Consider the following 18,181-nt stretch of genomic DNA (forward strand, 5'->3'; position numbering starts at 1 on the left):
CAAAACAAACACGTGGTTGTACTAAAATTTGGCAATTTCGTACCCATCAAAGGAAACGTGGTGAACCACCCAAATTTATAGTAATATATATTAGGGTCCAGTACTATAATACCAAACATGTAAAAGGGGCAATTTCCAAAATTAAAGGGGTGACCAAAGTACCCCTCCCGGGGTGCATCATTATACCCATGTCTTATGATAGGGAATGAACCAATATAGATGACCATATAACCATATAAAGTAATAGGACCTCATCCAAGGGGATAAATTGTGCCAAAAAACCAACCACGTGGTTGTACTAAAATTTGGCGAATTTGTACCCCTTAAAGGGAACGAGGTGGACCACCCAAATTTATCATAATACATATTAGGGTCCTATACTATAATACCAAACTACTATTACTATAATACTATACTCCTATACTATAATACTATAGTACCAAATGTTTAAATTGAGCAATTTCCAAAATTGAAGGGGTGGTCCAATGTACCCCTACCAAAAATTTAAAGGAGTGCACAAATGTACCTATGTCTTCTGATAGGTAATGGACCCCTATACACGACCATATAACGATATAAGGTAATAGAACCTCATCCAATGGAATAAATTAGGTCAAAAACCAAACACGTGGTACAACGTATTGCTTACGTTTATATTTTTGGCAATTTTGTACCCCTAAAAGGGAACGAGGTTATAGTAATATATATATTAGGGTCCTATACTATAATACCAAATGTTTAAATTGGGCAATTTCCAAGATTTAAGGTGTGGCCAAGGTACCCCTCCCGGGGTGCACAAATGTACCTATGTCTTATGATAGGTAATAGACCCCTATACATAACCAAATAACCATATAAGGTAATAGGACCTCATCCAAGGCGATAAATTGGGTCAAAAGACCAAACACGTGGTTGTACTAAAATTTGGCAATTTTGTACCCCTAAAAGGGAACGAGGTGGACCACCCAAATTTATCATAATACATATTAGGGTCCTATACTATAATACCAAATGTTTAAATTGGGCAATTTCCAAAATTTAAGGGGTGGGCCAAGGTACCCCTCCCAAATTTTTCAAGGGGTGCATTAACATACCCATGTCTTATGAAAGGTAATGAACCCCTGTATACGCCCATATAACGACCCCTGTATACGCTCATATAAACATATAAGGTAATAGGGCCTCATCCAAGGGGATAAATTAGGTCGAAAACCAAACACGTGGTACAACGTATTGCTTACGTTTATATTTTTGGCAATTTGGTACCCCTAAAAGGGAATGAGGTGGACCACCCAAATTTATCATAATACATATTAGGGTCCTATACTATAATACCCAATGTTGAAATTGGGCAATTTCCAAAATTTAAGGGGTGGGCCAAGGTACCCCTCCCAAATTTTTCAAGGGGTGCATTAACATACCCATGTCTTATGAAAGGTAATGAACCCCTGTATACGCCCATATAACGATATAAGGTAATAACACCTCATCCAAGGGGATAAATTAGGTCAAAAACCCCCGAAATTTGAATTTTTGGCAATTTTTTACCCATAAAAGGGAACGACATAGACACCCAATACTGATAGAGGTACATACTATGGTCCTACCCTACCATAGCAAATTTTTAGATTTGGCAATTTCCAAAATTTAAGGGGGGTGGTCCTATGTACCCCTGCCAAAATTTAGGGGGTGGGCCATGGTACCCCTGCCAAAATTTAGAGGGGGTGGTCCTAAGTACCCCTAGGTCATTGACCCCGGCCAGGGACCATGGGTCCTGAGGCAGGGACCCAGGGGCCAAAAAGTGTCCTGAAGTGTCCCCATTACTACTCCTATGTACAGATAAATATGGTATTCGTAATCAGCATATTCGAAAACCCCTATACACCAAGTTTTATACGAATTGGTTTACTTCGGAAAGCTGTATGTACCGAACTTTATCCAAATCAGTTATAATTGTTATAAAAGGCCGTATCCCCATAAACTATACGGTAATATCTAACACCGCCACCAATGTGATACTCGTGCTCTTCTGTGTTTTCGAACCAGAACTGGAACAGTATTCGCAAGCGGAACTGTAATGTTTATGCGCATGCCTGTTATTTCTACTAAATTTTATTGGGCATGCGCCACCAAGTGCTCCGTGAATCATGAGTTTGTGTGTGTGTGTGTATGTATGTGCGTTAATTTCTGCTTCACGGTTTTCGTCATAAAAAAGTGAATGATTAAAACGGATCGATTTTATATGTCTTTGGCGTGGGAGGCCCGGGTTCAATTCCCGGCGGGAGCTCATGGTTCGGATTCCACGTTAATCAGTAGGTCCACGTCTCATATAGCCTCGCTGCTGAAAAGGAACGTCAAACTCAAAATCAATTTATTGGTCGTAATAAGCATTTTAGATAAATTTTAAAATCTACCTACTATGGAGAATTCACACAACCTATCAATATACATGGTGAAACATAAGTCTTCAGTACGCATGTGTGTTGAGAACGGGTTGAGAGAGAATGATGAAATTTGGAAGTGGTTTGACACCTCAGTTGGCGCTATCAAGCATCATAGCCCCCTCTTTGATTGATATTCGAAATTTCAAATGCAAAGGGAGTCATGTTACATGTTTTAAGGCTAGAATTTTACCATAAATACGCTTGTGTTATTATTTTAACCCTAAAACAAGTCATTTCAGAGTTACTGCTTCTGCAAGTTTCCTAATTATGCCCTTAGGGGCTAAACTCGGATTTCGTGGATGCGGGTGAGATTTTAGTTGCAAAATTTGATCACTAGAGCCCGGATTTCCATGCACAAACAAGCCCCAAAATATGCATGCAAATATGCATGAAAATATAAAAAAATATGCACTAAAATATACATTTAAAATTTAACATATGCACTGTAATATAACTAAGATTGCAAAAATATCTTATCTTAATGACTTCTGTTGCATGAAATATGAACGTCTTTCTTAGATTTGCTTCAGTAAACCCTCTACGTTTATCAGCGAGAAACGTTTTGTAGATCGAAAAGTTTCTTTCTCTATCAGCAGAAGTCACTGGTGCACGTGAGAAAACACCAAATGTCTTTCTGTGTTAGGTGCTCCTCCAATTCCATGTTTTCACCATTGGGTACATTTGCAATGTCACGCATTGTTTTGTACCCGGAAGTTTTACATAATACTTGGCAAAGTTTTGTGACGCTATTTTGAGAAGACCGTGAGTTTCACTTTACGAAGTCTGCGATAATTCCCCCAACAAGGGGAATGAATGCTGCAAAGCATTCTTACGGGACTCTGTCTGATAATTTCATGTATTCTATAAAAGTTGTTGTGTAGTTACTTAATTTTGTTCTCAATGCTATTTGTAGAGAAACATTTTTGTGACACATAAATAGCGACTATATCACCAGGATTTAATGAGTCTAAAATTTTCTTTACTTGATTAAAGTTGTCTTCATAATACGACACAGCTTCTAGCCACGAGCCCCACTGGTTTCGAAGGTACTGCAACACTTTTCGTAACTTCGTGAAAGATACGTACGCGCGATGGAGCGTTCGCAAATACTTTCTTTATATTTGATATAAGCGCGTCTACTGCCTGATACTCACATAGGATTGTTTCTGCTACGCGATGAAGACCAGGTGCAGGACAAGTCAAGTGGAACAATTTAGGCTACAACACTCTATTATATTATTCCGTACACTTTATTCTACATCTGCGTTTATAAAGTGATTCAGTTCACTTTAAATATAACCTACTTTCTTGTGATATACTCTGAAATATGCTAGTATGCAGCAATAAAATGGGAAATATGCATTATTCTACAAAGTTTACGAAATTTGCATGCACGTTGCAATTCACTCAAAATATGCACTCTATTGTATGCGTCTCAAACGAATCCTTACAAGTCCGTCGGAAAGAAAAAAATCTTTTAATACGTTTCTGCATGTTACTATAAACATGCATTTTGCATATAAATCCGGCCTGTATTCATTACTATTTCAGAACACTGATGCTAATAAAATTATTTTAAAGTAATAAGTTTTCAAAACGTAGTGTTTGAAGTACACTTCACGTTGTGCTAACTAGAATATTTTCTGAAATCCTATGTAATTGGTTGTTTTTTAAGTCAATAATGTATTGAAGAAATGTGATATTTGAGGCGTTCAGAGCACAATAAATCCAAGTCGATTTTCAATAAAGTTCAGTTTGGCTCAGCAAATGAATTCTATTTCAAAACGTAATATCTTCGCAGTCAAGAGTCCGAAATAAATGTAACTAAAACCACTTGAAATATGTATTGAAAAAAAATAGGCTTTATTCAAGCGGGCGTAGTTCAGCATATTGCTGGTATTGAGATGGTTTCATACGACAGCCACTAGATAAGGGCGCCAGGGGGCAATGTCGGTGGCCGCCCCACCTCACCCCGAATTTCATATTTTTGATGCAATAAGGCAGTCTTAGAAATCTTTTGATAAGCAAAGTCCAACAGAACAAGATTGATGTCCTTATACCGAATAAATACGAAGGAAATACAGATGATCAAAACTGGAAAGTTGCTTATGTCCAATTTCCACAATTTTAAGCAGGCCTGAAACTCGAAAGTGGAACTACCTTTGGAATCCTTGTCCCAAAAAATATACATGAGAGCAATATAGACCTATAGCTCCTTAGGCCTACGGCCAATGGAAATGGATTATAACTTATCAAAATCCGTATTTATTCGGTGTAAGGACTCCAAATTTGTTCTATTGGACTTTGCTCAGTGAAAGGTTTCTAAAGGTTTTTTCATTACTGCCCCAAAATATGAAATTCGGGGTAGAAGTGGATGATCTTTAAACGTACTCCCCTCTCTAACGACAATCTTATTATAAAACTAGATTGTTTCTTGTCACGTACGTTTTTCTTTCTTTCATTTCGGATTCGTGGTTGCGAAAATATGACGCTTTCCGTTGGTGTATTCTTTCTGACACACCCTGCATTTATTTAACGCAACTATGCATCATTTAGTATGACATTCGGAGCTTGACTTGTTAACCATTCCCATGCTGTAGCGTACACAATATATTGTTAATATCTTAAATGTATGACCAAGGAGGGGGAAATTAGCCCTCTTGTTATCCCTACACGGAGAAAATGCATAATCCAGCCGGCATGTAAATGCTGTTTTTACCAGGTTACGCGCGTCATCATATTTAGTAATGTTGTTTCATCAGTAGTACGATCTACACCACCGTTCAGCGAAAATTTCGTATTGTGGGACCACCATTTCAAATCTAGAAATAACGCCATACCCATTCCGACGGTGATAAATTACGTATATAATGTTATTACCACCTTCCTACGAGTGTCCCCTCTTGGTTCTTTCTAAATCTGTGACTCCCTACCTTACGAGAGTAATAGTTTTTAACACGAAATCAATCATGTGAATAAAATTATCGAATCACAGCGAGTCTAGTTCGACGCCGAACTCCAGACTTGGCATGGTGTTCCCACCTGCTGTACTTTTATACATGAAATTAATACATTACTTAAGGAGTGCACCCGCGTAAATACAATGTATCTGTTACAATAAAACGTTAATGTTATATTATAGAAGGCAAAAAATACTATTTTTATTCTAACATTAGCACTTGCACTACAGCTGATAGAAAACGAGCGAGCGAAGGAACAAAAGAAAAACAAAAGAAGAACAAAACTCGGTACAAATGTTGCCATAACAAATCCAACATCCTCCCACCTTGAGTTACGTTGAGGGGACTAGTAACTCAACCACAACAAACATCATTTATTTTTTGAGTATATACAACAGATCTAATCTGGTAGGAGGTTTCACTTTTCTACCAGTTCGAGTTGTAACAGTTTGAAGTTTTGTTTCACACTCAGTCTCTGTGTTTTTATCACTCACTCCGTCCATTTGTTCATCACTAGGATACACTGCTGGTTCTTTCAACACCTGTGGTGTCTCATTTGAATGAACTTCCAGGGGAAAAACTCGTTGCACTGGTCTCATCATCAATCCGGTACGTGTCTTCAAGCGCACAAGTCGTACTTCACCGTCACGTCCAGGTAATATTTCAACAACTCTTGCTAAAGGCCATTCTAAACGTTTCAAGTTCTCGTTTTCTACAAGTACAACATCCCCTATTTTTATTTCACTATGGTCTCTTCTAGATTTCCAATGCTGCACCAACTGTCCCAAATATTCACTGCGAAATCTACTGCGTAACTGTTCCCTGAGTTTATGACAATATCTCAACCGTTTTTGTAGGTTAACGGATTCCAAGTTGTCGAGATCCGGTACTCCTACTTCTCTAACGTGCTGCAAAAACATAGCTGGAGTTAAAGCTAATAAATCCGAACTATCATCAGAAACATAAGTTAACGGTCGACCATTCATGACAGCTTCACAGTCACACAAAACTGTAATGAATTCTTCATAATTTAGAGAAGCCTTTCCAAGTATTCTCCTTAACAGTCCTTTCATTAATCGAATTAAACGCTCCAACCATCCACCCCACCAAGCAGCACTGGGTGGATTGAATTTCCACTTGATGCGTTTCACAGTTGCAAAAGACGTTATACATTTCCAATCCAGTCTGCTCAATAAATTTTCTGTGCCAACAAAATTCGTGCCATTGTCACTGTAAATGACCGAAGGACGGCCTCGACGCGCTATAAATCTTCTGAGGGCTTGAAGAAAGTCACTCGTTGATAATCCGGAAACAAGCTCCAAATGCACTGCTCTATATACTGCACAGGTAAATATACAAATCCAAGCTTTTCCTCCATCTCGTAGTCTAACTGGTCCGGTAAAGTCCACTCCCGTTACTTCAAACACTGCTGCATCTCTGATTCTATCTTCGGGTAGGGCTACAGGGATTGGTTCCAACTTCTTGGCAGTATATCGTTTACATATGACACATTGCTTTATTACAGATCGAATAGTTTTTCTTCCTTTGAGTATCCAAAACTGTTCCCTAAGAAGACTCAACAAACCTTGAACACCAACGTGACAAGCTTCCACATGTTTATCGTACACTAACATTTTTACTACTGGATGTGTGCTTGGCAACACAACTGGATAACGGAAGGTTTCAACATCTGAAAGTTCTGTAATTTTGGTTTTTATTCTGATGAGTTTGTCATTGTCTTCGAACGGACACAAAGATTTCAAATTCTTGTCGCCAACACCCTCAAAGGAATCTGTTTGGACAAGTCTAATAACAGTCTTCTCTGCTGATAACAATTCTTCAACAGACAATTCGTTGCTTCTTCTTTGCTTAGAACGACAATTATGAATAAATCTTTTCATCCAACCTATTATGCGAACTAATTTTTCGTACTTTCAAGGATACCGATAATACCAGTCACTGTCCTCCTTTCCAACATTAAGCATAGCTGATGAGACCGTCTTTTTCTTTTCCTGTGTAATGATTTCTTCTTTGTACTCATACTTCTGTTCTGGCCATTCCTCCTTGGGTCGTCGCAGCCACGAAGGACCTTCCCACCATTTTGACTCAAGCAGTTGTTCTGAAGTACATCCTCTCGATGGTAAATCCGCCGGATTCATGGTTCCTGGTACGTAATGCCAAGTTTCTTCTTCACTTAATTTTCGGATTTCTTGCACTCGATTCCAAACAAAAGTATTCCATTGCTCATCTCGTTTAATCCATGCAGGAACTGTTGTAGCATCTGTCCAATAATAAATCTGTATACCTTCAAGATTCAAGGCTTCAATCACAGAAGTAGCTAGTCTCCCACCAATAGTAGCTGCCAATAATTCTAATCTTGCTATGGTTGATTTCTTTATAGGAACAACTCTTGTCTTGGCTTGTACTAACTGCATATTAATGTTTTCTCTTGTAACAGTTCTAAGAAAAACTGCCGTAGCATAGGCTCTTTCACTTGCATCACAGAACACATGTAGGCTACAATTTTCTGAATCTCCTTGTATATATCTAGGAAATGAAAGTTCTTTCAACAAAGGCAATTCACCTACCCACTGTAAAAATTTCTTCCTTACTACCCCTGGCACTTCTTCGTCCCAACTCAATTCCAATCGCCAAATTTCTTGCAAAAGGATCTTTGGATACAACGTCACTGGAGAAGTAGTCCCTATAGGATCAAATATCCTATTTGCAAACGACAAAATAACCCTCTTAGTAAGAACTTCTGGTATCAACCCATCGCAACATTCTGGTCTTATTGCCAAAGTGTCAGATTTCGTTTCCCACTGTAGACCTAAGACTGGTACTCTGTTGTCTTGCTCCATCTCGCCAAAAGAAGTGTGCTCCCACCCTCTCAGCTCAAATCCAGCTTTCGCCATTACTTGGGTGCTTTCATTAATGAAGTGATGAAGCTCCTCTTCATTCCTTACGCTGGTAACGCAATTGTCCACATAAAGCACTTCGAAAGCTGAGCGATGACTTCTCTGGAATATTGGCTTTTTCCTTCTCTTCGTTTTTCCATTTCTAACTTAAGATGATGTTCTATCACTGCACACAGCAAAAATGAACTACAGTTCACACCAAAAACTACACGCTTGTGACCAAATATCTTTTCGTTTCCCTCCTGGTCAACCCACAAAAATCTCAAAAAGTCACGGTCTCTTTTACAAACACTAATTTGTAAAAATGCTCTCTTGATATCGGATACAACTCCGATTCTATTTAACCTAAACTTTATCAAAATTGAGGGTATCATTTCGATCAAATTAATACCCTTCTCTAAACACTGATTCAATGAAGGATAATTTTTCTCCCTGGCTGATGCATCGAAGACGGGATGTATTTTCGTCGTACTGCTTTCCTTGACTACATGGCGATGAGGTAAATAATGCCCTTCTCTATCCTTTTCTTCTGGTGGAACTTCTTCTATTACGCCATCATATATCAATTCATTCAACACTTGTTGATAGTCTTCGTAACGGTTTTCCTTCTTCAACTTAGCAATAAGTGTATTCAATCTTCTTTTGCACATCCCAATATTACTAGGAAGTGTAGGATGTCCTTCTATCCAAGGTAACATTACTTCATACCTCTTCTCCTCATTAATAGCTACGGTCTTATTAAAGTAATCCATTACTGCTTGCTGAGCTTCCAATTTTGTCTTCTTTTCCGCAGGATCTGTGATACCAAGAACATCTAACCGCCATAAATCCGCTATAGATGCTTCTTTACAAAACATGGACATCGTTGCCATAGACGAGAATTTAACATCACCACGTACTTTAACTTTGCCCATTAAAACCCAACCAAGCAATGTTTCCATAGCTACCAATCCGGACTTCAACACAATTCTTTTCCCAGTAAAAAGTTTTCCTGCAATGTCAGAACCAATTAAAATTTCTATCGCGCCAGGGTTCCTGTCGTAAATTTCTACACCAAAATTTTTTAACTCCTGTAACCAAGGACCTTCAACTACTGACGTCACATTGCTACATATTGTATCATGGTTCAGCGCTTCAAAATTGCATGCATAATCTCCTTTCAGACTATACAACCTAACTTGATAACAACTATGTTCATAAGGTGCAGAACAAATACCTCCGAAGAGTGCATGCGTAACACTTTCTTTTTTTTAACAATTTTGTATCCCATTTCCAATGCGGTAGCTGTTCGAATGTACGATCGTTGGGAACCTGTATCTATAATTGCTCTTACCTCCCTTTCTGTCTCTTGACCCCTTACTTTTACAACTAATGTTTGCAAAAACGTTTCGGCATACACGTTATTAGTAAATGTATTTTCAATAACCGGTTTCGTTACACTTTGTTTCACTGTACCGTCATTTTCCTTGTTACCTTTTGGTCCCTTGCACATAATGTATGAATGTTGTCCCTTGCACTTGGCGCATTTTAATTTTACTCTACATCTACTGCTAACATGCCCCGGTTTTAGACATTTGAAACAACAACCCTTTGCTTTTAACACCTTTGTTTTTTCCTCGAAAGACCAGTTACGTGCATTCGAACACTCTTCGGTAACATGAAAATCACTACAAAAAATACATTTCTCTGGGTCACCTTTACAATTAACTAACTCTGCCGCTGTTGGAACAGTTTCTGTGGGACTACTTCGATCCTTCCTTTTCTTTATCGCACTGGAAGTATCTTTCAAATCAAAGCCCGCAACTGCAAGTGCTATCCGCTCTTCACTTTCAACTTCTTTTCTCACAAACAACATTAAATTTTCCAGTCTATTTTCCACTGTAGATTCTCCATAGTTCGTAGTTCCCCTTTGCCATGCTCGCAAAAGTTCCTCAGGTAAACACGATTCCACTAGTGGGTACAGCATTGCTGCGCATTTGTCTGTCGCCACTCCTAATGTACTTAATGCTCGTAATTGTGACTCAATTTTGTCGTACAAGGCACTGAGTTTTAATTGCTTATTACTGTTCAAATTGCTTAACACCAGTTTTAAAAGTTCCCTCACATACACTTCTACCAATGTATCTTCACGGCCGAAACGTGACTTCAAACCTTCAATCACTTTCGGATAGTTTTCTTCACATAACGGGAAACTTTCAACAAATTGGCGTGCTCTTGAACCGGGTAGAGTAGCCTGAACTAAATATTGAAATTTGTCACTGTTTGCGATATTCGTGTCCGCATCGATTCGATTGAACTGACTCCAAAACGGTAACCAATTCTTTAAGTCACCATCAAACTTCTTCAATTCAATTACCGGTAACTTAATACCCCGTTTCTTACCTTCTGTCGAAACACTGTCTGTATCACGAGTTGAATTTGATGCATGCTTATCGATCAACTCTTGAACTTTCGTACGAAGACTATAAAATGTCAGAACATACTTATCTTGTGCTTCTGTTTTCTGGACCAAATCATCTTCGAATTCTTCTTTTAATAACAGTTCAATGTATTCATTGTGTGCTTCATCAACTGCCCTGTATTTATCCTCCAATAATTCAAAGTTCACTTTAATATCGTCAATGTTCACATTCGCGGCATTACAACACTGTTCCACGTTTTTTTGCGATTTTTGTAAATGCAGCTCTCGCCACTGTTCTCACTGTTTTTGCCTTCTCCATTATTTAAGTCGTTTTTCAGTCGTGTCGCGGTCGCCAGATGTTACAATAAAACGTTAATGTTATATTATAGAAGGCAAAAAATACTATTTTTATTCTAACATTAGCACTTGCACTACAGCTGATAGAAAACGAGCGAGCGAAGGAACAAAAGAAAAACAAAAGAAGAACAGAACTCGGTACAAATGTTGCCATAACAAATCCAACAGTATCCACACGGAAATCCTAGTCCTTTTTTTCTCAGTGTATTCCATCAAAGCCCTTGTCTAGCGGTTGTCCTAGGAAACTCTAGCTTACACCCTTTCACATGGCTTTTGTTTCATTTATTTCGGACTCTAAGCTACGAAGATTCTACGTTTGTTGAAGGAAAAGTGAACCTTTCTTAAAATGGACTTGGATCCCTTGTGCTCTGAATGCTCCACATCTACAAATATTTTATAAAAGCTGAGTTAGAGTCAAATTTATCCCGCAACCCAAGTTTGTTCGAATCGCATAAAATTAGTTTGTTTAGTTTGATTGATTACAGTCTTGTATCAGTAACAAAGCTATATGAGACAGGGCTTTTTGTTTAAAGTGGGATCCGAACCACTACTTTTGAAATTTTACGTCGGATCACAGTCAAAATCTATACAGCAAATTCCAGGCGTGTAGTGCTTCTACCCACAAAATTTAATGTGAAAAGATCGAAAATTGCGCTCTGTAGCGTGGTGCATATATACAGACGTCCCAGGAGCCTCAGTGACGTTCGACAATGATGTGACAATAAGTATCACACTTTAATGGTTAGTCACACGGATGACTGCCATACCTTGCGCTTTCTGGCCTAGTCCCTTCAATTCAAGTTATGCCAGGATGTATAGTGTTTAACCTTTAGATGCATTTCGGGGGTCAAATTGACCCATCAAGTATTCTTTTCTGTATTTTAAGTGTACAAGTTTTTTAAAAAAATTACTGGCTCTTTCTGACATCTTACAGTAGGTTCTTTTGTATTATTATGTTATATTTGTTTAATAATTTTATTTATAATAACGGTGTAAGAATGTAGTTCTTACATGTACTACGTATTTTTGTTTGGGGTGTTAATTTGACCATTTTTTCAATTTTGTTCTCCTTTGGTGGAATTTTATACAATGTGTTATACAGGGTGCGGCACGTGAAACCGGCCCGTAAAGTGAACACATAAAATGAAATGTAATGTATTGAATATGATTAACTACAACACATAAATGAAATGTAATGTACTGAATATGACTACTCACCTTCACAGCAGGTGCTGAAAGTGTCCTCCGCCCACTTCAACACACATGTGAGCACGATTGAGGAGATTCATATATACCCTTGTCAGTTCTTGTGTTGTAATGCTATTGGTGACATCCTGGATCCTGGTCTTGAGTTCTTCAATTGTGTGTGGATTTGTTTCGTATACTCTTCTCTTTAACAGTCCCCATAAAAGATCCAGTGAGAATGAACCCTTCAACAATGGCAACACGCTCGGGTATCGAATACGGCATTATCACACACTGACACTCACCCGGCTTAACACAACGGGGCCTTTTTCTCAACTGGTTTCGACAAGTTTCACTGGCTGCGGCTGCACGTGACTGCTGCAGGTCACGTAAGTCGACCCGACCTCGACACGCCATCTCTTGGTAGGAAGGTAGATTATTTGAGTGTTGCCAGAAACACAATATACCAGAATATTACAACGGGCCTGTTTTACGTGCCGCACCCTGTATTTAAGTTATGACAGTTACTACACCGTCTTTTTACGCACAAGAAGAAGAAGAAGAAACAGTAAAATAAAAAGAAGAAGTGTAAGAAAAATATCTGATGATTCTCTAATTGCTCTGAGATTTTTATTACGTCAGATAACTGATGTGTAAGGACTGCGTCTAGCCTGATAGGTTCTTGTTTTGTGGTCGGAACAGTCTGGTGAAATATGAGTAGCCTCACAAACGATTCAATTTTGCAGGAACTTATTTTAGAGGAACAGAAACAACATTATACGCGGATATGGGAGTAACAAGTTTGAAACCCTTGTACACAAAAGATGAAGAGTTCATATATTGTATGTTTTGCAGTGTACATCAAAGTACGCAAAATAGCAATTTGTTATGAAAAATTGATAATAAAGTTATATTTCTTGAAAATATAAGCTAGATTTAATGTTCATGAAATTCATATACAGTAATCATTTATTGTTAATACAAAGAATGAGCCCTTGTACCTAAATGGGAAATCATTAAGAAAATATTGCTTGAAATATTTATTATGTTCCTAGCAGTACGTTTCAAACAAGAATTACAGAACAAAGTTGGAAGAAACAAGAAAAAAGTAAAGGGGTCAAAATGACCCCCAAATGTAATAACGTAGAAAATATCCTAAAGGAATCTAAAGGTTAAGAAAATTTAGAACGAAAGTAGGGGAGAGGAACGAAATAAAATTTTCATAATATAATAAAAATAAATTTTCATGATATTGGTAATACACAATTCATTCTTATTTGAAGTTCCCAGTGGCATCTGAACCTCATCACTGACGTTAGAATAATCAGAAGAAATTTTTTGATTAACACTTCTACCACCTGTTTGGTTATCCAGTATTTTCTTTTTCTTTCTTTTTTCTTTTTCTTTTCTTTTTCTTTACAGCATTGCATTTTTCATAATGACTCTTCATTCTGTGAACTAAACCAAATATTTCTTTCTATCACGTTTTGCAACGAACTCGTATGGTCATTTTCTTATGTGAGGAGTTTGAGTTACTTTAATAAATTTGCTCCAAATGATGTCCTTTTTTCTTCCCGTAAAACTCATGTAAAACAATTATAAGTTGTATTGGAGATTGAGAACCAATATGTACTGTATCAACGAATGCCTGCGATATTTTAATTTCAGAACCCCAATTTAGCAAAGAACCCTAAATACAACACAAAAACTTGTTTTTATGATAATTCTTTATTTATTTTTTAATATTAGTTCTATTAGTAGTCCAACCTTCGACTACGACACTTTCCCGCAAGTTAACTGATAAACATTTAAACAATACAATAACCAGTAAAAACAAGGGAGAAAAGAGACAAAATAAATTATAGATCATCACATTGACTTGTTGAAGCCACTAAAAATCAAAATCTTCTTCAAACGGGAAGAAAACAGTCTTCTGAATGGAGAGCAATTTTGACAATTTTCATCTTTTGACTGATTTTTTCCCAAAAATAAAATAAAATGAAAATAAACATATGTTTAAAACAAGTCTTAAAAATACACGTGTTTGAAACAAGTCTTAAGAATGCAGGTGTATAAAACAAACTGTTCAAAACGTATATAAAATTTGTTTTAAAGATAATCAATTGTTTGAAACAAATTTTGATGATTTGTTTTAAACAAAACAACCCTGCTGACAATTACTGTAAAACTGCGTAAATATTTAAGATATAAAGTTACCCTAGCCCGAGTTATTCATTAATAACTTCTAAATTATCATAGCACTAAAGTAAGTGTTTAGTGCACTACAATGCACTAACGAAGCACTAATCAGGTGAAAAGTTTGGTACTGTTTGAAATACGTGTGGGGCTAACGTGGTAATTTCCATTTTGTAAAATTCCCGCCAAATTTACAAGAATATATAGTATAGTGGTTACTACTTCGTTAATGGGTCTTATTGTAGAACTCCCAACATTATTATTTGAATAGTATGGACGCTAGATGATAAAACTTAGGGGATGCTAACTACAGGCTAGCCCCTCCTTACAAAAGCATTCATAATGAGAAGCACTAATGTTCGAAGTTGGCGTAAAAGCAAGCACGACCGAAGCACTAATGATTGCAATAAAAGAGATCATTAACACTTTTGAATTTGGCGGGAATTTGACCCAATGAAAAGTTCCTCTTGTATTTCTTATGGGATTTTCGTGACATATAATTGGCCATGTCTACACTAGTAGTGAAGCACTAGCGAAACTATTAGTGTTTTCTAGAAGTTCTAACGGTGAACTATCGATTGCACTAGGTTTCGCCGTTACTGCTTTTTCGGGGGCTAAAGGTTTTTACTTCTTGCGTCCAAACTACTGAAGCACTAATGTTGTAAGTTTGTGCGCTAAGAAGCACTAATGAAGCACTACCAATTGCACTAGAAGAGACCATTAGCGCTTTTGAATTTGGCGGGAATTTGACAGAATGATAAGTTCTTGGTGTATTTCTTATGAGAGTTTTGTCACATATATTTGGCCATATCTACACTAATAGTGAAAAACTGACGAAACTATTAGTGTTTACTAGAAGCAATAGCGATACACTGTCCATTGAACTAGGTTTTATCGTTAATGCTTTCTTGGGGAACTAAAGGTTTTTGCTTCTTGCGTGCAAACTATCGATTGCAGTAGATTTCATCGTTAGTGCTTTCTTGGGGGTGGGGGGAGGCTAATGTCAAGTTGCCCCCAAAGATTTTTGTTTCTAGTGTCCAAACTATTGAAGCATTAATGTTGGGAGTTGGTATTCTAAGAAGCACTAATGAAGCACTAACTATTGCAGTAGAAGAGACAGTAGTGCTCCTGTGGCAGGGAGGCAACTTCATGGAGATTCTATGTAAAGCAAATACAGTAACCGATAGGGGAAACGAATTTCTGCTGTGGTTTTATCATCCCAAAGATAATTATGACCTTTATTCATATCTGTTTATTGAAACCGAAAGTGACACAAGAACATGATTTCTGGTTTCAGGACTGATGGCCATAAAGAGGTAATTGAAAAAGATATCAGGATTTTTTCAGTATCTATTCTGAATTATAATAATAGTTCCTACATCTGTTCTTATCTTCCTGAAGAAACTGAAAGCTGTAGAAATGTGACATAACTTCCATTTTCATTTCTAATGTCCTTGGAGAGCAAAATGTGTAACACATTGCGAGGAAAAAAATATGCATTCGATTACTGAAGAACAGCTTCAATCTCAGATATATAATCTCCTTATTCCAACCGGAAGAGGTATTTCCTTTACTCCAGGTTTTGATATTGAGTTCTCATTGGAAGTCTACCATAGTCTCCTAACGCGAAACAATACTAATTTGTTTTCATATGAAATGAAAGTAGCCGATCGTCTTAATTCTTCAACATCTTTATTTCACAACAGAAATTTTGTAATTGTCCAGTGGGAGTTCCAGAGGTCCACAAGTGGGAAGCCACATTGACAATGGTGTTGGAACCATTTTGTATCCCTCCTCTACTAAATCAATTTCCGCTTTTGTGGCTTCTAGTGATTTTTCACTTTGAACACTTTGTCAATTTCTGATGTGAGGTACAAATATTACAGAAAAAACAATGATTTTTTGGGGGGGAGGAATGCATCAAAAGGTTGTGATCTTTTCCGATAATTAGTATTTTGATCAGGGGTCACAAAGTTTTGTAAAGCGACCCCTAAATCGAGTTTTCCTGTTTTCTACGGAATAAGCACATCATACTGAGTTAACTGATACTTTGGATCTGGCTACTATATATGTGGTTCTCCAGATATAAGGTCAAGAAGAAAATTCTTTCTGAAATATATTGCATCTTTTAAGCCAATTGGATCAAGGACAACAAAATTTTTGAACTGTCCCTAAATGGAATTTTCGTATTTTCTGAGAATTAGCACATCATAGTGAATTAAGTGATAGTTTGGGTTTGGCTACACTTTATGTAGTTCTCCAGATGTAAGGCGTATCGATAAGAGAAAATGTTTTTGATTGAAATGAAAATGAAATGAAATCTGTAAGTTTTACGTCCCACGGTTATGCGGGTTAGGCTAAAGGAGACGGTGATGATGAGTAATGAATAAAATGGTGGAATGAAGAAAGTGGGAGAACACGGGAGAACCCCGAGAAAACCCACGCACACGGTGTCTGTCCACCACAAAGTTCACTTGGCGGGGGCTGGGTTCGAACCCAGGACCAATTTTTGATTGAAATATATTGGATCTCTTGATGAAGAAAAAAGTTTGACATTGCTTAATCAACATCCAGCATGTAAAGTGCATAATTATTCAACTTAATTTTAAATACTTTATTCAGCACAACGATTTCAAGCTGTTTAAGAAGTGGAAAGTAATTGCTGTTGCTTACATTGTTTAAACTAATTCTTCAAACTGAATTTCTCAAATCATTCTATAAATATTGTTTGGTTACATACTCACTAACATACATAATTATTAACAATTTTTTTTTGAAATGGATATAAGAAAAGTTAAGTAAAAAGACACATAATCTTTCAAGTACATTTATAATATTTATTAACCTATAAAATACGTATACTGTAATATTTTCATAATGCATTGAAATTCAAATATTCAAATATACTGCAAGAGTATTCATTCTTTCTCTAAATGCTTGCAAAAAGTTAACATGCATCACATGTGTTATCAAATTTTGAGGTCTTAAAAAAGTAAATTAAAAAAAAAATTTTTTCTTCACAATATTTTTTTATATGAAAGTCGTAAAGCAAACGTAATTCTTTGTCGAAAACCTACTGGAAAACTATTTCTTCCTTGAAACGATATGAGCTATTCTTTCTTCCGCGATTAGCAGCTCTTTCTTTCGTTTTGCGCCCACTTTCATCCTGTGGAAGTAGAACTCGCTAATTCAGATTGAAGGGCTAAACCCTTCCTCTTACCCTTCTCTTCTCCATTCCTCTCTCCGTCTGCTGGCCACAAGGAGGTAGGTAGAAAGCATGTTTCTCACAATGTTAAAGATGTGATTAGCTTGTACGTAAGGGCAGGCGTTTTAAAGGTATGTTCTCTCAGGCAGGCTAACGCAAGAAGAGTAAAACACAGCATAAGTCATGATGACTAATGTTACCATCCTCTGTTCACATGTTTCCAGATTATATCAATCAGGGCTGCAAACTCCATAGTATTATGGCTGCAAACAAAAAGTTATTGGTTGCTTCTCATTCTTATACAGGAATACATATGCTTATTTTTTTTTATTAATTGTTATTTTTGTATGAATTGAGAAGAACGTGATTTTATGACTAACTTTTATTATAGATGCACCTCTGAAATTACAAAGTTTTAAAATAATAGGTTCCTTTTACTTTTACAGCTAACATTATTTACTATACGTCTTGATAAAATATGAACACTTCAATGGATCAGTGGATTACAAGCTATG

At 37.0% G+C, this 18,181-nt stretch overlaps 4 protein-coding genes across 4 annotated transcripts; all 4 read right to left on the reverse strand.

The window, feature by feature from the left end:
- Positions 1–5,778: 5,778 nt before the first annotated feature.
- Positions 5,779–7,305, reverse strand: LOC145692475 (uncharacterized). Its single transcript, XM_081767783.1, has one exon. The coding sequence runs from the start codon at positions 7,303–7,305 to the stop codon at positions 5,779–5,781; it is 1,527 nt and encodes a 508-aa protein (XP_081623909.1).
- Positions 7,306–7,338: 33 nt separating this feature from the next.
- Positions 7,339–8,319, reverse strand: LOC145692476 (uncharacterized). Its single transcript, XM_081767784.1, has one exon. It carries the CDS (start codon positions 8,317–8,319, stop codon positions 7,339–7,341), a length of 981 nt encoding a protein of 326 aa, XP_081623910.1.
- Positions 8,320–8,366: 47 nt separating this feature from the next.
- On the reverse strand, positions 8,367–9,263 carry LOC145692477 (uncharacterized). Its single transcript, XM_081767785.1, has one exon. It carries the CDS (start codon positions 9,261–9,263, stop codon positions 8,367–8,369), a length of 897 nt encoding a protein of 298 aa, XP_081623911.1.
- A 218-nt stretch (positions 9,264–9,481) lies between these two features.
- LOC145692478 (uncharacterized) lies at positions 9,482–17,696 on the reverse strand. Its single transcript, XM_081767786.1, has 2 exons — positions 17,682–17,696; positions 9,482–10,909 (listed from the first exon to the last, which is right to left on the reverse strand). The coding sequence occupies exons 1-2, from the start codon at positions 17,694–17,696 to the stop codon at positions 9,482–9,484; spliced, it is 1,443 nt and encodes a 480-aa protein (XP_081623912.1).
- Positions 17,697–18,181: the final 485 nt, after the last annotated feature.

Source organism: Thermobia domestica, chromosome 8, assembly GCF_964235325.1.
Source record: "Thermobia domestica chromosome 8, izTheDome1.hap1.1, whole genome shotgun sequence".
NCBI lineage: Eukaryota > Metazoa > Arthropoda > Insecta > Zygentoma > Lepismatidae > Thermobia > Thermobia domestica.